Here is a 24,733-nt window from a genome sequence, read left to right on the forward strand (position 1 = left end):
CATACACACATATACATACATACACATATATATATATATAAATAGAGAAAAAAAAAATATATATACATATTTATTTATATACATACCTACATACATACACACATACACATATATATATACATATATACACTCACACACACATTTATACACATATATACACGTACACACATATACATATACACACATACATACATATATACATACATACACATACATACATACACACATATACCTACATACATACATACATACACATACATACATACATACATACACACATATACCTACATACATACATACACACACACACACATACACATACATACACATATATACACCCTCACATAGCACATTTATACACATATATATACACGTACACACATATACATATACACACATACATACATATATACATACATACACACATACACCTACATACATACATACATACACACATATACCTACATACATACATACATACACACATATACCTACATACATACATACACACACACACACATACACATATATATATACACATATATACACACTCACATACACATTTATACACATATATATATACACGTACACACATATACATATACACACATACATACATATATACATACATACACATACATACATACACACATATACCTACATACATACATACATACACACATATACCTACATACATACATACATTCACACATATACATACATACACACATACATATATATAAAATTAGAAAAAAAACAAATAATACAAATAATAATGATAATAATGAATATAAATAAAATAAATGTTATAAGATGTTATATCATGCACAGTAAAATCTTGTCTGCCCTCGCCGAAAGTGAGCCAATCAAAACGCACGACCGCAGCTTCAGTTACACTGCGCATGCGTTACACCCCACACATCAAGACCCGTGTCCGAATCTCCTTTCTATAAACCTTGGTAGAATTATAATCCGTGGGTGGCGCATGAAAACCTATTTAGCATAATAATTAACTGATATAACAATAACACAGCACATTCAAAATTAATTTAAATGTCCCCAGAGACTTGACTTTAATATATCCGGGATTTAAAAATTATCATAATGTGTTAACCTCATATTTACATTCCACAGGTGTGTATATAATATACATATATACATATATATATGTAAAAGCTGCACACCTGTGGAATTATATTATATTATATATATATATATGTATATATATACATATATATGTATATATATATAATTCCACAGGTGTGCAGCTTTTACATTACTAAACTGCTCACACCTCAATAAATTATGTAGCCCAAAAAAAAAAAAAAAATATATATAATATATATATATATATATATATATATATATATTATATGAATATTATTTGAATGTCTCCAGAGACTGGACTTTAATATATACGGAATTTAAAATGTATCATAATGTGTTAACCTCATATCTACATTCCACAGGTGTACAGCTTTTACATTTCTAACTAAACTGCTCAAATAAATTATTTAGCCCAAAATTATTTATCTGTTTTATTTCTATTTATTCATTTATTTGCACATATATAACACTGCACAAAATCCAGTCAATAAAAAAAAAAAAAAAAAGAAATGTGTCAGGAGAGGTCAAGAAGCCACATTCCTACACTACCAAGCTTCCGGGTAGAATTATAATCCATGGGTGGCGCATGAAAACCTAGTTAGCATAATAATTAACTGATAACAATAACACATCACATTAAAAATTAATTTCAGAATGTCTCCAGAGACTTGACTTTAATATATCCAGGATTTAAAATGTATCATAATGTGTTATAACCTCATATTTACATTCCACAGGTGTGCAGCTTTTACATTTCTAACTAAACTGCTCACACACCTCAATAAATTATGTAACCCCAAATTAATTACCATAAATATATATATAATATATGTATATATATATATATATAGCTTTTACATTTCTAACTAAACTGCTCACACCTCAATAAATTATGTAGCCCAAAATTATTTTACCCCAAAAATAGGCCTAAAAGTTGACTTGACCACTAAATTAGAAAATATAAAACACTTATGTAAACGGAAAAATTTAATAAAAGCAGCTAGTCCTTACCAGTCCACATTTAAATTTATCACTGTAGCACTATTGCCCAAGCAAAAATCCCCCTTGGGGACAATAAAGTATATATCTTATATTATCTTATATCACTTTGAACACCCCCTTCAACCTCTGAAAAGTTGACTGTCACACATCTGTTACATTGGTACACACCACCTTAATCTATGTATTAATTCCGGTTACTTTTAAAAACCTTAAAAAGCATTATAATTGCATCACCATTATCATTGTTGTTAATATTATTCAATTATTATATAGGCCTATGATTATTTTCATTTGGCTAATTATTCATATAGAAAGAAACACTGACAGAAATATACTTTTTTGACAGCAAACATGTTGACTTGACTTAGCAGGAAAAGCAAAAGTGTAACAAATAACATTATTGATGGCTCTGCTCCATTAAGTGTCATAAGAAGTCTTCCTAAGGAGCCGGCCTGCACAATGAGAGTCAGGTTTCAACTGTTTTTTTTGTTTTTTTTTGTAGTGGGGCCATGCTCTTGTAGATATTTAGATGACAGACTGTGCCTGTAATTGATCAATCCAAGCCCATTATTCAACTAAACCTTACAGAAAGACCAGCTGACAAAGGCTGATCAAGGTCTTTTTTTCTACCATATGTGTAAATGAATGAGTTAATCAAAGAATGAATGAATACACAGGTAATAAGTGGCCAGAGACGTCCATTGTTTTTATAATTAGATCACTGATCCAGTAATGTTGCCTATGTCTTGTAACAGCTCATACCTTTAGCATGGTGTAGTAACATTAGCATACCAATATGCTAACATTTAGCATGTAACATTTGGCATAGATTAATCTTATTTTTACTCCAGAACAAAATGTAACTACACATTGTTTAAGCGACACTGACATCATCACATAAGATATATATTAGAAATGTCTCTTTATTTTGTTTATCATGTCTGGAAATGATTAGCAACTATAATAAAATAAATAAAATAAATAAAATAAATGAAATAAATAAAATAAAATAAAATAAAATAAAATAAAATAAAATAAAATAAAATAAATAAATAAATACTAGTGGGGGTAATTTTACCCCCACTAGTATTTTATTTATTTATTTCATTTTATTTTATTTTTTACAAATTTTGCCTTATTAAAATAATTCTCAAGACTGCAAGTTAGTGCAAACATGTTTTATTAACACAGTATAAATACAGTGTGATTAAGCTACATTATTTTACAAAACCTGAGCTCAAGCTGAAATAAACAAAGGAAAGTAATTTATGTGTCTGTTCCAAGCTTGTAATCCTCATAGCACTCTATGAATCAAGTGCAAAATGATAAAAATCTTTAATGCAGGAGCTCTGTGAGATCATCGACTGTATTCCTGAATTATATACAACTATACAGAATTTCTGTTATTAAATTCCCTTGCGGGTGAAATGGTATCTCACAGTTGTAATGCTCATTATGTTATTATTTTGTTGTGTTAGTCTACTTCCATATGCTTTACATTGCTACAGAGCTTATGAAAAAGATCTATGTAAACCTGTGTATATGAGAGAAATTGGACATCCTTCTGTTAATGGTTTTTCATCAGGTGAGAATATTCAAAGGTCCCCAACTTGGTGTGGAAGGGCAGTGGTCACCGGACCGCCATTGCTACTGGGTTTGTCTTTTCCTTTCATGAAGAAGGTTAGCAGCTCCCCTTTCCCTTTGACAAATATGGGCCCTCTTCGGATAAAGCGGAAGCCATACTCCTTCAGTATGTCATAGCAGTCCTCCACCACCTGAGGGCAGAGCGGGACACAGCATTTAAAGGAGGTGCACAAAATCAGCAATTTGAAAGTTGAAAATGAGCATGAAATGAATAAAACAGGATACATTCAAACGTGTTGTACGTGTGCTTTTGTGTTACCTGGATGTTTCCCATCACTCCGGTGGACTCCATTCTGCTGGCTACGTTGACAGTGTTGCCCCAGATGTCATAGTGAGGTTTACGAGCTCCGATCACTCCGGCCAAAACTCCCCCCTTATTCACACCTGGACGAGAATCAACACGGAAAACATGAACATACACGCTTGCAAATGTGCTCACAGACTCGCACATTATACTAACCGATTCGGAGCATGAAGTTGTTGAAGGACTGTTTGTTGAGGTTGTTGAGGGTGACTTGCATAGCCAAGGCAAAGTCTGCCAGGTCAGCGAGGTGCTGCCAGCGCTCGAACAGTGACTGGTCTTCTGGCTGTGGAACAACAGCACACCTTTTTAATATCATCACCATGTGCAGCACCAGCAACAAGGTATACAATATAAGTCGTTTTAAGTGTCGCACCTTGCGGTTGCTGTATTCGTTGGTGTTACTCTCTGGGGTGAGTCCTGACGCGGCCATGTAGGTGCTTCCTATTGTCTTGATCTTAGTGATGAAGCGGAAGTCGTCCCTGTCTAGTAACTGGTGGAGGAAGCAGACATCAGTTAATCAAGGGGAGTCGTAGGCATTTGAAACCTGAGAGTTGTACCGTTCTCAATGTGTACAAACACAGCTGGTACTCACGCTGTCAAAGTCGGAGATTATCTCATTGAGAATCCGGAGACACTCAATGCCTCCGTTGTTGATGTTCTCTTCAGTGTAGAAATCAGAGAAGTTGGGGATGGAAGCAAACATCACGCCTGTTTCACTGTAAGACTGGCTGTACAGGTCCTACAAATGACAAATTACAATGATGTTAGCATGTTCTGATTTTATATTGCAATACGTTTTTATTTATCAAAATGCTCATCATCATTGATTATTAGAACAGGGGTTCCCAAACTTTTCCATGCTAAGGCCCCCCAAACAAACAATATGGCTGGTGCCCACCTTTTGCAAGATGTCTTTAAAAACCCGTTGACAAGACTTTGGCTAATGAAAAATAAAATAAAATAAAATAAAATAAAACATAATAAAAATAAAATAAAATAAAATAAAATCATTGTAACAATTATAATTAAAAAAATACATTTCACTATTATTATTTTTAAGCATTTTAGCTCATCTTCCTTTCAATTTGCTGAGGCCCCCCTGGCAGCCGGGGCCCCCACTTTGGAAATCACTGTATCACAATATAGCAGAGGAAAGTTCTAATATGCAATTATGGTATAGACCACAAGATGGCACTGATATGCAATGAATTGTATTGTGATGAGGCGCAGGTGTCACATATGGCACCTTCCTGAATTTAATGATGCAATTAACAATATATATTAAGTTATTATTGACCAGTTATTTCTGTTTCCCCTGATTAAGCTGGAATGGCTTCTAAACAGCATCCCGACCTTCCTCCTCCTCCTTCTGACATTTCTCCCTCATGTCCTTTTCTTTTTCTCACTGCCCCCCAAACAACCATGTTTCTAAATCCTACCGTAACTTGACACACGCTCATAACATGTACCTCATCTCTCTTTTTAGAGCCCAGGAAGTGTTTGGCTACATGCTCCGGCAGCATATTGGTGACCAGCGCTTCGTTCCAGCGTCTCATCTCAAACACCCTCTCCTTCTGGTCGTGCACACCCATCTTCCACAGGAACAACTTCCTGGACTGACGCTCCAACTACAGACCAAAATCATATAATTTAATTTAAGATTAAGTAAGTAAGTTATTTGGAGGACAGCAAACACCATTATAGAAATGTGATTATTGCTTTGCCCTGTTACAGGAAGCTTTCCTCTGTAGGTGCTGACTTTAGCAGACAGGCCGTGGGTCATCAAAGTGTGATACAGTGTGGGCGTACAGGAAACAGTGACTCACATGGCGGGCAAAGAAGTAGAAGCTAATCATCATGACAATGATCATCATGGTCATGAGGTACTTGGATGGCACTATGGATGTTCTGGAAACAAGATAAAGGCAGAATAATGTATACTGGACTAACAACTATAGCAGGATCTTTCTCTATTGGCTTATTTATTTAAGTATTTTCAATAGAAATGACATAAAAACACTTTGTTCATTCAGTGATCTATTTGACCTATTCCTCACCTGTATAATGCAAACTGTATATAGTCATACAGGTCATAAATGTCTCGCCAGCTGTAGATATTAACAGCTCCAGTTGCTGTGACGACCAGCACCATGAGGCCCAGTTTAATCAGGTGGCTGACCTGTACCAACATGGCGGTGGCAATGAGTGACATCACAGCCATGAAGCTGTAGTGCTTTGGATTCTCCGCACAGCCTCGGTCACCAAGTGACTCCAACACGGGGCCGGTGGTGCTGTTGAAGACTCGGACGGACGGTGGAACACAGCTCAGCTGTAATATTAGAGATGAAGGGCACGAGACAGTTAACACCTGTTCTATAGCCAAATATCAATAGCTAAGACATGACGGGTTGAAACATGAAGAATCAAATTTAAAAGATATTTTCTGCTGGCATATTTAGTATACACATGGTGTCCTATTTGTTATTATTTACATTATTTATATGTGAGTGAAAAACATCTTCTGATGCTGCTGGACACATCAGCATCAGAAGATTTTTTTTTATACATTATTTATATTAAATAAATTGTATAAAAACTATAACTATATCAGTGATACTCAACTTTACGGCCTGTGGGCCAGATAGGGTACTGGGTGGCAGGCAGACCATTTTCTAAGTCACAATGAAAATAAATTGATACACAATGGGAATTTTTTTTGTACTTTGAATGTAAATAAGGTGCCAAAGTGCATAAAAAAAGCATCAAAAATAGACTAGTAGAGCTTGTTCATGAAAAAAAAAAGTGCCATAGGAGGATCTCCTTAAAGGAAGAGATGAATTATAGGCCATTAAATGTTTATTCATTATATCTGATAAATATTAATAATGTTTGTTTATTAATTTGCCTCCTGTCATTTCAAGTTGTAAAATGTTATTATATTTTATTGTTGTTTTTATTATCACCTATTTTATTGTATTTAATTAGTATTATTTTATTCTATTTTATTGTATTTAATTAGTATTATTTTATTCTATTTTATTGTTATTTTATTAATCACTTATTTTATTCTATTTAATTTGTATGATTTTATTCTATTTTATTGTTATTTCATTAATATAGTTTTTTTTTTTTTTTTTTTACCTCACACTGTTTTACTACTATTACTGTTATTATAGCATTTAATTCAATTTTTTTATAATTTTATTGTCTTGTGTGCTTTGGTCTAAATTGTTGAATTTGTTTTTGTCGTTTCTGTTATTTTCATGGTTCACACTTATTAGTCATCTGTGAAGCACTTTTAACTGCACAAACCTGTATGAAAGTTGAGTATCCATGAACTATTGTGTTAAAAAAAACTCTGTTACAATGACAACAATAGGAACAATAGGACTAATAAAACAGGTTTGTTTCTTTTTTTGCCAACCATTTTTGTCCCACTGTGACTGTCACCTCCACATGACAGCTAAGACAGAGAAATGAATGTTCACTTTAGCGTCCTCTATTCCTGTCTGTCAGACTTCGAAGGCAGCAGTGTGTGTAACAGGCTGCTCCCGCGGGGCCGTGACAAATGAGCCAGCAGGCAGCGAGACAGACAGCTAATGGACCCCACTGGGAACATGCAGTCAGACACATAAAAGGCAGTGATAGTTTGATGAGGACAAAGTGGAAACATAAAATTGGAAAGACGCAACACACACTAGGTTTGGGTGATATGACAATATGTACCATAGATTAACAGAATTTTTGCATTAATATGATGAAGTATTTTGATTTTTCAGATATTTAATTCACTGGATTAGCCAAATAATATATTTCATAATGCTTTTTTGTTTTTGTGTTATAAAACTACATGTGAGAGAAAACACTATCCATATCACCCACCCTTAACACACACACATGCACGCAATATATCAGAGTTGTATCAAAGTGTCTTGCAGTCGTACCATGTCAGCGATTACAGCCATGGTAAGAACAAATATAGCCGCCATGGCCCACGTGTTTCTGGCCCACCGGGTGCGATCAATCCACACGGAGAAAGACACCAACCTCTTGGAGAACATCTGTGACAAACAAACATGTTTTACTTCATGTAACGTCTCTATATACTTATAAGATATAGATTCCAACACTCTTGTGTTAATTTGACAAATTACAGTCTTGCCTTTGAGCAGAATTTTTCAGAGAATTCGACTCATTAAGAATTCAAAATAACATTTTCTCGGTGTTAGCGTGCCCCTTTTTGATCGTGTACATCTGCATCAGAAGTGGTTGAAAATGCTGTTCTTGTTTCCCATCGTCACAACCATGGATGCTAATTTTGTTTTCTCACCCTGGGGAAGATGGCAGCCAGGGAGCACACTGTGAGGATAAGCAACAATACCTCCCCTATTGCGAGAGTCACATAGTTCACAGACAACCTAGAGCAAGAACACATATTCAGTCAACTTCTCCATCCGTGTGTGTGTGTGTTAAATGCATGAAATGTAGTAATACAAAGTATGTGAACTCACAGTGGGTCTATGAACACCTCCATCGCTGTGATGTAGAAGAGCACTATGATGCAGCAGCAGAAGGCCGCCCCGCTTCGCTTCTCCTTCTCTGAGGAGTAGTGCTCCTCCAACTTCCCGTCCACGAAACGCAACGACACGGGGTTGATCTGGTGATCCTTCATTCTGTGAGAAACACAGCAATGTGGCAATAGGAAAAAAAAAACACTTTAATTAGGAGGACAGGGGTTAAAAAAGCCTTTGAGGTGGGTGATGTAAGGATTGAGAACAAATTTACTTGCAATGCATATATATAACTTCACAACTGAATACATATCTATCCAATTTTTGGTAATCTCGGCTACTTGAATAGTCTAATTTGCAAAGTCAGTTTTATGCTTTCATGTTATCATTCTAATTCTTTTGTCATCTTTATTTAGTTTCTTACATTTGCTGAGTTTCTCTCTCCAGCAGCTCCTGCTGCAGTCGTCTGTTGATCACTTGTTCCTCGACCATTTTACTCCTCTGATATTGTCAGCAAGAAAAGAGAGATTGGATAAGTAAGATCAAGGGCACTTATTGGATTTTAAAGTCTGTGCATTTAATGGTATTAAGAGGATTATGTGTGTTTTTCTATGCATGGGAAAATCAATATACTCTTCACTCGTGTATTGGTATGAAGACCTGAGTCTGTGTAGCAGAAGTTTACTTTAAATCCAGGTTTATGGTACTATAAATAAAGATAACGATCATAATTCACCTCCTGTTTGGACTCAGTAGGCGTGGATTGGGGTGAGGCTGCGTTCCCATTGGTTGCTGTAGTGTTGATCAACTGGTTTGAATTTCTGTTGGACAATGTGCCGGGTTTCTGAGGGCGGAGAAGCAGGAAAAACGTGTGATTTAAATGAAAATGTAAATAAAAAAAAAAAATGTTTTTTTTAATCTAACATCTTGTTTAAAAAGAATTCGTTTCAGCTACTTTGTTTTTGATTCAAGGAAAATCTAGGTTTGTGAGTTATTAAAGAGGACCTATTATGTTCATTTTCAGGTGCATACTTGTATTTGGGGTTTCTACCAGAACATGTTTACATGCTTTGATGTTTCTCAGTCTGCTCTGATTGGTCAGCTGGGACGCTGTTGTGATTGGTTAACTGAACCAAGCTCCGTTCTAACTAGCTTTGTTTGAGGGCGTGCCAAACTAGCCGCTAGGCAGGTATTATGCAAATGTGTTACTTGGTGACATCACCACATTACGGAAGAAAAGACGGGACTTCAATTGAGGTGTTTCAGGCAGTTCAGAAGCAGTGTTTCTGTTGGGGACTGTAACTAACTTTGGTGTGGACTTTGGGCTTTGTAACTTTACAGACCTTTTACATGCACAAAAAACACACTAAAGGAAAGGGAAAAAGCAGAAAACATAATAGGTCCTCTTTAAACTCATGGCCTGAAAGAAATAATGTTTTTTATAAATACAATGATAATTGCTCTGAAGGACTGTAGTCACTCACATTTCCACTGAGCCCGTTCACCACCTGTTGAGGTGCCAGAACCAAGTACGTGTCGATGCCTTTCTCCAGCAGGTACTCGCACCTGTCCCCACCAGTCCCCGGCTCCAGCTCAAATTCCCCATGTAGACTGTCCTTGGTGGTCTGGGAAATATGCACTTTCCTGTGTAGCACACAAACCTCTTGATATAAAGTGCATGAAAGGATTTGATTGCTCACCTTGACAGTGTTTGTGATAAAGCGTTGTCCTCTCACCCAGGAATCCCCCCAGATTCCATCTTATTAGCCACAGTGACGTCTGTGGACCAAACATCAAACTGCCACCTCTTCTGCCCGAGCACTCCTCCCAGCACGGTGCCCGTGTGAACGCCCACGCGCATGTCCACATCGGTTTTAGTCTTCTCTCGCACGTACCTGGAGCAAGAGGGGAAAGCGTAGGATCTCTGTGTACCTTTAAAGTCTTAAATTGTCTTTCATGTCTCCTTGGTTTCTTCCATATTCAATATATACAATTTTAAGATGTAGGCAGGTTTTAGACAGATTTAGACCGTCCTGTCTTTACTTCTTCCTTTCATTCATACTTTTTCACGTGTAAACTCATATATCTTTATTTATTGTGATTCCCTGTTGTCTTATACACAAGATATACAAATAAACTGATGGTCATACCACCTCTACATAATCACTATTCCTTCCCTTTACTCATGGCAATGTCTTTGTCTTGCATTTTTCTGAATTGTGAAAGTAAAATCACGACTTCAGTGTATGCACCAACCCTGTCTCCTACAAAATTACATTCCCATACAACTAAAAGGCATTCTGTAATACGTTTCAAGGGGAACACATCTTGTCCCAGATTAAAGTGTGAGTTTTAAACAGATTCAAACATTGTAAATTGAAACAATATAAAACAGAAAACACAATAAAACTACCGGGTTAGGTTTAGTAGAAAAGCATCACGGTTTGGCTTAAAATGACTACGACATTAAAACAAAACAAACCAATAATGCACGAACAGCATATGCATGTCTGTGTACAGTATGTAGGATGTATATAGACAGGGACAGTGCGTGCTGATATGTACTTACGAGATGGCGTCTACCATCGCTAGGCCCATCATTATGGAGCATGCGGCGTGGTCATCTCTGAAGTCAGGAAGACCACAGATGCAGTAGTAACAGTCTCCGAGGATCTTAATCCTCAGCTGGTGATGATCCTGCAAGAGAAAAGAGAGAATTGTGCATATTTAAATGAAGTGTAGCGAAAGAAAAACATTGGCAATATCTATAAAGAAAGAATTATAACTGTAAAACCACAGAGAACACAGGAAAACAGACACTCACTTCTGCCAATTTATCGAAGCGGGCGAACAGTTCATTGAGCAGCTTTACGAGCTCCTGGGCGCTACAGGCTGAGGACAGCTGGGTGAAGCCCACGATGTCAGCAAACAGGATGCTGGAACACACAAGTGAACATATTTAACAAGCTGTAAAAACCTTCCTGTGTAACAATGATCATCAAAAAAGCTGATTTTATGATCCTGACCTGACGTTTTCATGGCGGTACATGTACATGGTGTTGAACTGCTGCTGCTGCTGCTGGACCTCGTTCTGATCGGCCTGGTTCTTCATCCCCTGCAGCATCTCATCAGCGATGTGTTTGGGCAGGATGGACAGTAACAGTTCCTCCTACATGGAGACAGCGGTGAGCTTTGTGATGTTCAACACTGACAGAATCATTTTGTCCCATGTGTATTGTGTATGTGTGTGTGTGTGCATAGCATGACTGTGGCAGTAAAGGGATTGTCAAGAGATCCTGTCAACCGGTCTAATGTGTTCTGGTTGGCTGGATCTTCTTGTCTTCTACCAAGTCCCCCAATGAAAAGGCATTTTGGGAATTGTATCTCTCTTTTTGTCTCTCTATCCTCATCTACATATCCACCATTATTCCATCTTTTCCAGTCCCTCTTTCTCACAGGTCTGCTCTCTTTTTTCCACAAATCATCACATTCAGAATCACTGACAAAAAGTGAAGAAAGTGAGAAAGGATCAAATAGAAGAACAAATGAATAAGATCAAGGTTGGAGACAGTATAGGTAACATTATCTTTGACTTTAATAAATTATATGGATTAGCATCAACTTTCAAATACTGACACCATACTGGAGAAGAAATACATAATAGACTGGTTATTATTTTTTATTATTTTATTCACTTATTTTAATGTATTTAAGTTGTAAAATCGTATTATATTATATTGTTATTCTAATAATCACCTATTTTATTGGATTTCATTTCTATCATTTATTGCATTTTATTCTTCAATTATTTTATTGTACTTATGTTGTAATGTTATTATATTTTATTATTTTAATAATCATCTACTTTATTGTATTTCATTTGTATCATTTTATTCTGTTTTATTTTAATTTTAATATTCACTTATTTTATTGTATTTATGTTGTAAAATGTTATATTTTATTGTTATTTTAATAATCACCTATTTTATTGTATTTCATTTGTATAATTTTATTCTATTTTAATGTTATTTTATCAATCTAGTTTTTACTTCACACTTTTTTACTACTATTACTGTTATTATAGCTTTTAATTCTATTGTATTACATTTTTATCATTTCATTGTCTTGCGTGCTTTGGTCTCAAATTATCTCATTGTTAAATTGCTGAATTGTTTTTGTCTTTTCTGTTGTTCACACTTGTTCTGTCTTACTTTCGGCTTGTCAGTTATCTGTGAAGCATTTTGTACTGCACTAACCTGTAAGAAAGGTGCTATACAAATAAAGTTTGATTGATTGATAATAAATGATAACATGTCTGTGAAGGAACGCTGTATCATTGTCAGTATATTCACAATTTGATTGCACTGAAAATGAACATTTATCCACAGTTGGAGCCCAAACTGTGTATTTAATCTTATATTTATGTGTCACTCCTTCACCTTCCAGACCCAATATTTGTAAGAGACAAATATTTGACTGCATACTAGTCAAATTAGACAATCAACTTATACGCAAATGGACCATAAACAACATTCTTGTGATAGAGAAATAGCAGGGTATATCTGCAAAAGGAACACAATAGAGACACAGGAGATAGAGAGGTTAACATGAAGAGAAACTAAACATATCTTCCCAAAACTTTGGTTCTGTTGGTTGTCACAGAGCTCGAGCGAACCGTATTGTGTCAGGTCCCTGACGGTGTCTCCGCTGGTGAAAACAAGTCTCTCTAATCAACCTATTAGCCCAGAGCTGAGCAAAACATGCTGTAATTAGGCAGCACGGGGTGTTCTACCTCACAGGTGTGCTTGTGCACATGTGTATGTGTGTGTTTGGCCCAAATAAGGAAATGCATTATCTCATTAAGCAAAGTATAACTGTGATCATGTCTGTGTGACTCACTTACCTGCTGGGTGCTCTGCTCCTCCAGCGTGAGTTTGACCTCTAATGACTGACGGGCCTCCAGAAAAGCCGTCCTGTACTTCCTGTCCGCCATGTAGTACGACATCACCCCCACCGTGGCCGCACACAGGTACAGCATCACGTTGGCTAGGAGCTGAGAGGGAGAGAGGATATGTGTTCGTATATATAATGTGTGGTGTTTAGTTTCCTCATACAGTCACTTTGTAACCAGCGTCTGTAATTCTCGTCAACTCTCAGATTTTGCACATTAACTTTTAAACTGGGCACTGTAGCTTCTAGATTAATTAGATGGACTAAGCCTCAAAACATTTTGAGCAACCAATTTAGTAAGCTGTTCAAGAGAAACAAGAATTCTCTGAAAAAGATGGCACATTTTCCCATTCAGAACAACAATGCAGATTCTCTATTTGTTCACATTTTACTTTTGACGTAATTTAGGGGCATCATGGTTCACATTCTGCATTTTGTGCCACTGACTGTATGCTTTGTGGCACAAAATATATTATACGGCATGTACAAAGACATGCCGCTGAATATATATTGTGCATATACAGTCTAGGATTTGGTGCCACTATATTAAGGCAATTAATTTAGAATAATTATAGTACAATTAATATATTAAAGTAAAGTGTTATGGAATTTATTTGTTGTGTTATATAAATATGACACAAGGCCAACACGCCTCCATTTCCAACAACAGTGGTTCCCAAGATCTTTGGCTTGTGACTACTGCCCTAAAATATAGCATGGACACGTTCAATACCCTGCATTTTTTTCCCTAAAAGATGCTAATTTTGTTTTTATGGCTGTTGACAGTATTTTCTAATTTATGGAGTGATAAAAAAAAGAGATATCCAAAATCCCTTTTGACTCTAATATGTCAACTATTCACTAGATATTCTCAGAGCTAAACTAACTCCTCTGCAGTGTGGAGTGAGCGCGCATGAACGCGAGGTGGAGCGAGTACCAGCGCGGTGTGTGAGTGAAGACAAGCAGGCAGAGGAGCGGTCTGAACAGCGTAGCCACACGCGAGCACGCATATGCGAGCGGGCATGGGACACCGACCCGGTAGATTTATACCTGTAAAAAGTTACAAACAGTCCCTTTAAACGTACAATTTCAGAAAAATGGGGGTAAGTTTTGTGGTGATATCTATTAGTTACAGTTTGTACCCTATTCACCTGAAGTGTCTTCCCTTTAAGTTGCATGTGTTTTGTTATTTATCACTTTACTGAGGGCCATATTTACCTGTCTGACCAGCATGGGCCCCTGCAGCTCATCCTCGACCTGCGCCACGGTGACCCCCAGCACCAGGGTGTGTATCCCGCAAGAGAGCGCGGTGAGCAGCAGCAGCGGCACCAGGTTCAGCGGGAGCGTCAGGAAGCTGGAGAAGCTGAAGAAGGCCTGCCAGCCCACAGAGTCACTGGCCTGGAGGAAACGCTCGTAGTTCAGACGCATGTAACACAACACGTGAACGTTGACCATCAGCCACAGTATGTACGGCACCGCTCCGCGCCACACCGGCGACGCGGGCAGCTTCTGCAGGCGGCACAGCGCGTAAAGCACCGCGTCCGCGGCAACCGCCACCGCGGCAACCACCACCATGGCCAGCTTGTCCGGAGTGTACACCACCGCGCACATTATGATGATGAAGCTGTTGAAGAAGGCGGCGAACAGCGCCAACAGGAGCAGGTTCTCCTGTCTCTGTCGGCGGAAGTAGTTCTGGTAAATTCTCTCCAGTGATTCAGGCGCAAAGGTGAGGCGCACCGCGCGCGGCAGACACGGGCAGCAGCCGGACTGGAGCACGGTGACGTCACGCGTCAGAGCCGCACCGTGACCCGGATCACTGGGAACCTGCACTGAGTACTCCACCGAGTACTCTGCAGACTGCTCTGTGTCTGTATGCACCTGGTTCACAGACATGTTTAGTTTAATAAAAGGTAATCCTTCATGAAGTAATACTGTTGCACATTAATCCTGGAGTGCGTAAAAAAGGCCAAAATCCATGGAAAAGTTGTGATGCAGCCACATCTTTGTGCCACTTTTTGAGATGTTTTATTTTTATGCAAATATAATGGCATCCCAGAGTGTTTTCAATGACTAGTTTCACCATCCACCATAAAACTCACTTACCTTTTGAAATTATTACCATGTTTCTTCATTTTTTAAAGGTGCCTTTAAATTCCTTAAAAGTATATTAGATCACAGCTTCTTACAGTCTTGGAGCTGCTGCTGCTGCTGCTGTCCCTGTTTCAGTGGAAAAACTTCTTCTTTTGCTTACCTTTTGAAATTATTACCATGTTTCTTCATTTTAAAAGGTGCCATTCATTAAATTCCTTAAAAGTATATTAGATTACAGCTTCTTAGAGTCTTGGAGCTGCTGCTGCTGCTGTCCCCAGGCTGTTTCAGTGGAAAAACTTCTTCTTTCTTGCTGCTGCAGTCCTGCAGTGTGCTGCCATGGTAGACCAACAAAACCCTGAGCCACAGGTGGATATCCATTTGCAAGCAACATATCATCTTTTTCAGAGAGGATAATATGAGAATATACAGGCAGAGGGGCATCTTATTTTTTTTTGGTATAAATCCATATTTCTCTTAATCATGCCCAACATCCTCTACTCTAAGATGCTCTCCAGTCTTCTGATGTTATTCTTTTGCTTCTCTCTCCTCCCACTCTCCCCCCCCCCCTCCTTCTCCTCCTCAAACAGCGAGTCCTCTGTTACTGTTGCTAAGATGAAACCAAAGTAACTGCCAGCTTGCAATCATGTCTTGGGAAAAGTGGTGATGTTAGTGTGAAGTGGTGAGGAAAAGGGAACGGGATCATTACGGCTATACTCTGTCAAACAACTGACCATTTATTTTATCCACCAGTGTTTCACAGTAATCCGTACTAAGATATCAATATTTGAGTTAATAAATACACAAACACGTGCTTGGATAACATGCATCATCCATTTTATTCAACACTGGTACCCTCAATAATAATAATAATACATGGTTTTTAGGACACAAGTTTGATAAATAAGCAAATGTGCATTTTATATAAAAAAAAATGTGATTGAAATAATCTCTCATTGAAATGGTATTATTAGTTTTATGTCAGTATTGCAATAATGCCAACACATCTATCTTCTCACACACACACACACATGCACTCTTCTTTATTGTTTGGCCTTGTGTTCAGACAGAGATCTAAACTGAGGCGTCAATCAGTCTGTGTGTGCGTTGGTTGTCGGCGGTGATTTTCCTATCATGCCACTAAGAGCACTTCCCAAAGCCAACACTATAGCCGCCAGAACTCCCACAGTCCCCAGTCTCCCCAGAGCGGCGGTACCCAGCGCTGCGGCCCCGAGTGCCCCGGCTCCGATAGGTGCTGCTGCTGCGGTGACCGTCTCCATGCCGATACCTTTAATTAGCTCCGGCCCCGTGAGGAGGCCCCTTTGTAGATTCACCTGAGTGTTGAACGGGCTTTTTGGTGCACCCAGAACAAACGCCCCCACTGCAACGAGGGTGATTGTTATAACTTCTGATGTTGTCAGGAGAGCCGCGTTCAGCGCTACGCCTCGCGTTGCCACAATTGCACCGACGACGACTGAACCTAAAGCGACTAAAGTTGAATTTCTAGACCCGAACGCCTGTTTTGCTGCGACGCTTGCAGCTCCGAGTGACACCCCTGCTGCTGTAGCTGCTCCTAACGTCCCCCCCATGCTGCTTCGGGTCCCGAGAGAAGAGCTGAACTGCACAATGGCTCTCAGGGCGATTGATGATATTACAGCAGCTCCCACGGCGAGCTTTCCAGCCACCTCTGGCCCCAGCCCGGCCGTGGCCACCGTTCCCAGGCCAGCTCCTAGCAGCCCTGCAGACAGGAACGCCACCCAGAGGACCGACTGCAGTATCAAAACCATCTCTACTTCAGACCCTTCCCCTACTCCGCCTGCGCCCAAACCGACTGAAAACCCCAGTATCCCCACAAAAACAGAGTAGAAGAATATCCTCTCCAGAAGTTGGCACCTGCTTTTAGGTTTTGGTCTTTGTGTCATCCTCTCTGTCAGAGCCTTCCGAAGGGCACAAAGCACAGAGATGGTCAACCCCATGACGAAGAGTCCGACCATGACACCCATTCTCCCATATACGACACTGATGTAGAGAGTGGTGAAGATGATCAGCAGAGCTGTGGTCATGTCGTTAATGTTGGAGTACGAGTACACTACAAGGACCAGAATGCCTTGGGCTGCGATGTAGATCCACGGTGGAATGACGCCTGCTAACACTCCAGTAGCGACAGCTCCCACCACAACAGAGGCTCCCGTCGTGGCCTCCGCTAACCACGGCAACCTCACTCCAGCTTTAGTCAGCAGCTTCATCGCCATGGCAGCGAGGAGGAAACCACTCCCCAGAGAAATGAGCACGGAGGTGAACACGAGGCACGCCGCGACGACCCCAACACCCGTGGATCCGGTTTGTCGAGCAGCCAGGGTGGCAGCAGTCAGCAGGACGCCATCTTCAGTCAGCGCAGGCTGCACTGCAAATAATGCAGCTTCACCAAAAGCAAAAGCTGCTGCTGCACTCTGTAGGGTGGTCTTCACCGCACCAAAAACACCTGGGAGGGTAAAGACACAAGGATTCAATTATATAAACTAAAATTACCGCCTCATGGTTGTATGCCTCCGCCAGCCAGTCAAGTTGCAGTTTACATCCATGTCTGTCCAAAATATCATCACTTCATCATTTTTTCCTATTGGACATTTGCAAAATTGTCATAAATGGCCCAAAATTTGTTTTGTGAGGTCACAGTGACGTTGACCTTTGACCTCCAAATTCTAATCAGTTCATCCTTGAATCCAAGATTTTGCAGATTTTTAAGAAATTCCCTCAGTTCCTGAGATATTATGTTTACAAGAATGGGTCGGACGGACGGTCAACCCAAAAACATAACGCCTCCGGTCACGGCTGTAAATGGCAGGATGCAGAGGTTTTGGGGCTTGATGTTGCTACAGTATATTTTATCATTACAAGCCGCGACAGCGACGCTGGTATTGTTTTCAACTTGTGTTTATATTTCTGTCTGTGTCACCACGATAGCGTCGCAACCATGCAAGATGCAATCATGAAACTTTACAGGTGTGTAGTTGAGATCAAAATGAAGGTCAAGTTTGAAGATCGATGTGGTCCGAGCAAGGGCGCCGGAAGTAGGAAGTGGGGAAGGGGCCCCCCCCACTTAACGCCCCTGGCCCGATTTGGCGCCAACGCTGATGTGATCCCATCGCAAGATGGTCTCTAGCTTTTTTATGCATTTTTTATTAATTTATAACTTTTAATCTATTTATTTTATGCAATTGTATTTTTTATAGTTTTATTTTTGTCTTTTGTTTTTATTATTTGTTCTATTTTTTTTCAGTTTTAACTTGAATTCTTTTATTTCTTTATGCCTGCCCTTTGTAAAGCACTTTTAACAAGTGCTATATAAATAATCATTATTATTATCATAGCATACTAGCAACTAAAAGTGTATTTCCTTTTCAAATGTAAATATTGTAGTTTTTACTCTAGTATAGTTATTATTTACTTAGAGTTTTTGAACAAAACACATGATCAAATTATAAAATTATTATACTGTAAATATGATTACAGTGTTGATGTTATATAGACTACTAACTACCCAACAATATATAAATGACTTAAAGTGAGCTGCATCTCCACCTGCCACATTAAGCCGCTGCTTATATGTTAAAGCATCAGTAATAAACCAATAGTAATACAGTATAAAACTCTGAAAGGTGTCATTCTGCATTAGCAGTACTTTTATTTAAGCTCATTTACATAATACATGTGTACTTTTATTAATTACATTTCGGATGCAGGACTTTCACTTGTATTGTAGTACTTTTATATTGTGGTATTGCTACTTTTAGTTAAGTAAAGGATCTGAATAACCACTTGTATGCACAGACTGTTCTCCACATGCTCCTGCCACTTTAAGAGGAAAGTGAAACCACCTGAACAGGTCCATGCTGAAACTTAAAACCAGGAAATCTGTCTGAACTAAGAAAGAACAACAAACATTTCAACAGACCGTCTCACCACCTGCACGTTTGCATCAGAGCAGGTGATTCTCTGCAAAAAAATAAGTTATCTGTGCTCTGGTTAACTCTGTGACTCTGTGCTGCAGCTTTTAGATCCTGTTCAGATCATATCAACTCTGAGTCATCTGTCCAGGAAAATGGAAGCAGCTGTATGATTATTAGTAAGTGTTGAATAGCTCAAGTTTCACTACATGTTTGCAGTGTATTTCTGAGGTGGTCTTACCCAGGCTTGTTTCTGCCATGGCTCCCTCTGCATTGAGCTCAGTCACACAACATAAGCTCCACCTTTTCCTGTTTGATGACACTTTTCACCTAGAGAGGGCAGGAGAGAGAGAGAGAAATGAATAACACTTCCTGCTGTCACTGTTAGTATAGCTTATAAAACATTATTGGAAATAAATGCAGTGATAGAGAGATTTCACACCAAAATATAAAAGTGTGGACTAAACAATCTCATCATTTTTGCAGGTTGTACGGAGGCTAAACCAGTTAACAGCTCACATATTCACAACCACAATATAAACCAGTAAACATATTGTAATGCACGATTTGAAGTTTTTTGTGTTGTATATTCAAGTGATACTATGAAAGGGGTTAAACAATTAGCAATGGTTGATATAACTTGTCTTTTTCTAGTCTTAGTGCACCTCCTGCTGGACTCTGCTGTGCTGGAGTTCCTCTCTGATCAAATGGAAAACAAAAAATAGAAATCAGCTACAGTAAATGCTACTTACATATGTATCATCATTAACAATCTAATGTTATATAACAATACGACAGTCATAGGGGGCATTTTACTGCAGAACAAATACTTTTACTTGTCAGTTGTTGCCATATTTATGCTGTGAGCTGCAGATTATCTGTTACAAACACTTTCAAAATACCATAGAGAATATTATATGATTCATTTTGTCATCTGCCAACGCTGTAATGCAGTTTGACTGTGAAACAGAGAAATGTGTTATGTTGCTTACAGTCACTATTTTCTAATTGTAATAAAAGGATTACATTTTCATAATCAGAAAACCTTTTTCAACCTTTCTACATGCATGAAATAGTGTTACCTGTTTAAACAGTGTAATTACATAGTCTTTATGAAAGAACATGTTATATTTATCTAATACCAAAAGATCATTACTTCTAAATTAAAAAAAAAATGACAAAAACCGTTCAAAAATAAAGCACTTTATTCATAGACAATGAAATTCAAATATAAGTTGGGTATAAATAATGCAAAAAGTAGCATAGACAAAACTTTTATGTTAACTGTCCAGATCATGTCCTCTATCAGAGAAAAGAGTTTCATGTATACTGAAGTTGTGTCGGCTGGTAATGGAGCATCCTGGCTCGTCTTACTGAGACTTTCCTGATGCAGCCTCTCCGATGGTGAGAGTCTGGTGAGTCCAACCACGGTATCATTCTTTATTTAGCCTGCCTATCAGTAGGTTTTAAGCTCAATAAACACAGATAATATTTCACAAGAATTTCTCCCATTTGTCTGGGACATTGAAATCTGGATATCAGGACCCGTGGACCGGTACAGAAACCCTGGTTGTGACATACCAAAAGCTTGTAAACTCAGTATAAAGGTGCAAATAGCGACCAAGGGAGACTTAGTGTGACCACGACAGGAGAAAACCTGGGGCTGCTGACACTATTTAAATATATATGTTACACTGGAACTGCAACGGAGCTGCTACAGTGTGTCACAAATATTACAGTAAGTGTATCTGTGAATCCTAACGGTCGTTGCAACTTTACATTCTATACAGCCAGTGTTCCTATTATACTTTTCACATATTATTTAGCCTAGGAAAACAAAGAAACTGAAAAGGTATTCACCGTTGCAATGTTTTTTTAATCGCTCTCTGTGGTCAGGAAGCACAGAGAAGATATTTACAGACTTTACTCTCTACTCTCAATCGGTGTATTGCCTAGTAGGTCTGCACATACAAGGCATTTGTCTTGGTGGTTTGCTGCATAACAATAAACACAGTACAAAAGGCTATGTTAAGACATACAGTAATATATGTTATTTTAGCTCGTCTCTTTCAAGGGAGCATACATTCACTAACTCCTTTCCATGAAGAAAATTCCTGAAAAGGCACAAATAAAAGACACAGCTGCCAACTCACGACAGTGACAGAGTCCACAGCATCACGTTGAATCCTCTGGTTCATGAACCACCGTAGACGAGCTGCCTCGTGAAGGGCCTTCCTCCTCGTCTGTGAGGCTGAGTCGAGGTCTCTTGGATGGTCTCTTTGCTATTATTGGTTGTAGGAACAGTAGTGGACTGTCCAACGGGAAGGTGAGGGTGCACATGCCGCAATCTCTGCTGGGCACTCTCGCCTGGGTCGCTTCAATGCACAGACAAAGAAATTCTGTCAGTGGTGTCAATAGCAAAGTGGCAGTAGCAAAGTGGCAGTAGCACACTTACTGTAAAAGCAGAAACTATACAGAATTGAATATATGACTTGATGATGATATGTAGGACTACACACCTTTACTTCGGACAGATGTTCTCTCTGGGGTGTCAGTCTGGGAGGCTACGTGTCTTACATCGGGCATAATTCGACAGAAACTGCCACTGGTGCCCTAAACAGCAACACAGGGAACAAAGACACTTAATGCATCCATCATCACAAATATAAAACAAAATGCTAAAGTATTGAATGTTTGTTTAGAGTTGAGAAGTTGGGCTATGAGGGAAACATCTTCTAGATTTATGATATGGTTTGAAAGAAATGGGAAAAGCAGGCATAAGGCACACCATGTGTGAGGGATCTGAGGACTTTCAATATACCAACAGATGACAATGAACACATAATATATCTATGATGACATTCAAATGTCTACCTGTCTTACAATTTGACAACAACTTTATAGAAACAAGCAACAGATGTTATGGTATGCTCTGCCAAAGGATACAATAGATGTTATTGTATCCTTTGGCAGAGCCGATGTGCAAGTCAGACGCTACAATTAAACGGGGCAAAAGAAGTAGGGAAATTAGATGAGAGTGATGCATTACTGTTCTGTTCAAGCTTTTGTTAATTTACTTTTTTTTAATTTTCAAAATGATTTGATTCTGTACGTGATTTTGATAATATTCCATAAAAAATAACATTTGTGAGGAGAAGGGACCAAATTAAGACCACCTACTTTTTTTTTTTTTTTAAACAGAAAGTTTGGGACGATATTGTACATGCTATCTGGATCTTTTAGAAATATTTTGATTGAGTTAATTTTGATAATATGGTTAAATGAGGAAAAGTCCAAAACATTAAGACGTCACTCTGTTATACTTTTTTTTTTTTAACCTTTTATTAAAAAAAGAAATCCAGTCAATAAAAAAAAGAAAAACAAGAAATGTGTCAGGAGAGGTCAATAAGCCACAGGCTTATACAAAGGACCTCCCCCCCAACCCAAGAAGAAAAAAAACAATAACTAAAAAGGAAGAAAAATCTAAACTAACATAATTTTAAAAATACAACAAAAGTTAAACAACAACAAAAAGTACACAAAATGTGCAGAAAAATCTAACCAAACAGTGGAAAACAATCCAAATAAAAACACTGAAATACATACAAAAAAACAGTACATAAAAAAAATAAAATGTATCTAAACATATCAAAAGATAAATAGACATCATGAATTAAAAGTGATGATAATTTCCTTTTAACCTTGCGTGGCTTATTTTTCTAAATAAAGTAAAAAAAGAAAAGAAAAGAAAGAAGCATGTCTGAACAAGAGGTTCTATGTTTGGTGACATCAAGGGAGGAAAAGATGAGAGAGGTCAATCTCTGATTAACCAATAGAATTTAATTTTAATAGTTGCATTATTGGGTCCATATTATCAGTAATAAAAGAAGGTGATGCACTCACACAATCTATCACAAAATACTGAATAGTCATCTTGGCCAGAGACTAGCAATATTATAAACAAACTAAAATCAAAGTGTTTACTTTGTTGTTAAATGTTCTATAAACAAACAATCATAACATACAGCAGTAAACAACTATTTGCTATTTTTATTATTATTTATTTTATTATATTATTTATTATTATTATATTTGCATTGTATTATTTGATATAGTAGAGTACTGTGCTTTGTTTTGGTAATGTTGCAAGTGCATGTGTGTGTGTGTCACACGAATACTGTCCCGACCATAGACATTTCCGGCGTCGTCGCGGAAACGTTCCTAGAGCTGTTTCTAAATAAAAACAAAGATGCTCTGTACATTTCTGAACTTGTACTCTCTAACCTGAAAATGCGTGGGAGTTGCTGGCAGCAGTAGGCGCAGCTGCTGTGACGGTGGTCCTGTTGTCGGTACCGGGAGAGCAACGTTTGGCACCGCGTCGCTTTTCAGCATGGGCACTTTAGAGAAACCCATCTCCACCTCCATGAGGTTGGAGTAGCAATCCCGGGAAAAATGACGATTGCAAACTCCTGCTCTCGGTGGCAGCTCCCGGTCCGCCGGTAGACTCAGTGCCCGCAACCACAGCTGCCTGATGTCTCGGTCTGCTGGGAAGCTGTGCAGCCCGGAGGTGTTTCTGCAGCCCGGAGAGCAACACTGACGACCCATTCTGGCTACTGTGTGACGTCACCTGGCACCATATACGTCACCTGGCACCTGGTTCCAACCAATAGAGGGCAGTCACTAGTATGCACACTTTGTAGAATTCACTGCACTAAAAACGTCAAGATTTGGACCTGAATCCATCAACACCACTAAATATGCACATTGGTTTAGTTACTCTATAACAGGGGTCAGCAACCTTTACTATCAAAACAGCCGTTTAAAAACTAAAAAAAAAATCTGTGTGAAGCCGCAAAGCATTTGAGCATTGTAATGAAGGTAACACAATTTATAGTTTAAGTATATAGTATATAAGTCTAATGCAGTGAGGCCCAAATGCAAAATGTACTACGGAGTATTAGGACCACATTGAGGGAAAAAACATCTGAGATTTACAGAATAAAGTAATAATATTACGAAAAAAAAGTCGTAATATTACGAAAAAAAATCGTAATATTACGGGACAAAGTCGTAACTTTGCGATAAAAGAAGTCGTAATATTACGAGAATAAAGTCATAACTTAACGAGAAAAAAGTCGTAATATTACGAGAATAAAGTCATAACTTTGCGAGAAACGAAG

The 24,733-nt window shown here is 38.4% G+C and overlaps 2 protein-coding genes across 4 annotated transcripts; both read right to left on the reverse strand.

Annotated features, from left to right (window-relative positions):
• Positions 1-274: 274 nt before the first annotated feature.
• LOC119477074 lies at positions 275-24,598 on the reverse strand. 3 transcript variants are annotated; one of them, XR_005204172.1, is made up of 6 exons: positions 23,838-24,598; positions 22,073-22,166; positions 21,707-21,928; positions 19,795-19,883; positions 16,623-18,088; positions 275-329 (listed from the first exon to the last, which is right to left on the reverse strand). XR_005204172.1 is itself a non-coding variant. In XM_037750927.1 (5 exons), the coding sequence occupies exons 4-5, from the start codon at positions 19,811-19,813 to the stop codon at positions 16,698-16,700; spliced, it is 1,410 nt and encodes a 469-aa protein (XP_037606855.1). In that variant the 5' UTR covers positions 19,814-19,883; positions 21,707-21,928; positions 22,073-22,166; positions 23,838-24,156; the 3' UTR covers positions 16,616-16,697. The 3 variants fall into 3 exon arrangements, 1 of the variants encoding a protein (XP_037606855.1); XR_005204171.1 differs by lacking the exon at positions 275-329 and adding an exon at positions 482-526; XM_037750927.1 differs by lacking the exon at positions 275-329 and having other exon boundaries at positions 16,616-18,088; positions 23,838-24,156.
• LOC119477073 (adenylate cyclase type 3-like) lies at positions 3,283-15,854 on the reverse strand. Its single transcript, XM_037750926.1, has 20 exons — positions 14,737-15,854; positions 13,472-13,621; positions 11,595-11,737; positions 11,393-11,504; positions 11,138-11,265; positions 10,305-10,463; positions 10,053-10,212; positions 9,305-9,412; positions 8,993-9,069; positions 8,569-8,730; positions 8,388-8,475; positions 8,002-8,118; positions 6,115-6,386; positions 5,884-5,965; positions 5,527-5,685; positions 4,650-4,796; positions 4,431-4,547; positions 4,214-4,340; positions 4,013-4,137; positions 3,283-3,884 (listed from the first exon to the last, which is right to left on the reverse strand). The coding sequence occupies exons 1-20, from the start codon at positions 15,409-15,411 to the stop codon at positions 3,705-3,707; spliced, it is 3,288 nt and encodes a 1,095-aa protein (XP_037606854.1). The 5' UTR covers positions 15,412-15,854; the 3' UTR covers positions 3,283-3,704.
• Positions 24,599-24,733: the final 135 nt, after the last annotated feature.

The sequence above is a fragment of the Sebastes umbrosus genome, chromosome 18, assembly GCF_015220745.1.
Source record: "Sebastes umbrosus isolate fSebUmb1 chromosome 18, fSebUmb1.pri, whole genome shotgun sequence".
Taxonomy (NCBI): Eukaryota; Metazoa; Chordata; class Actinopteri; order Perciformes; family Sebastidae; genus Sebastes; species Sebastes umbrosus.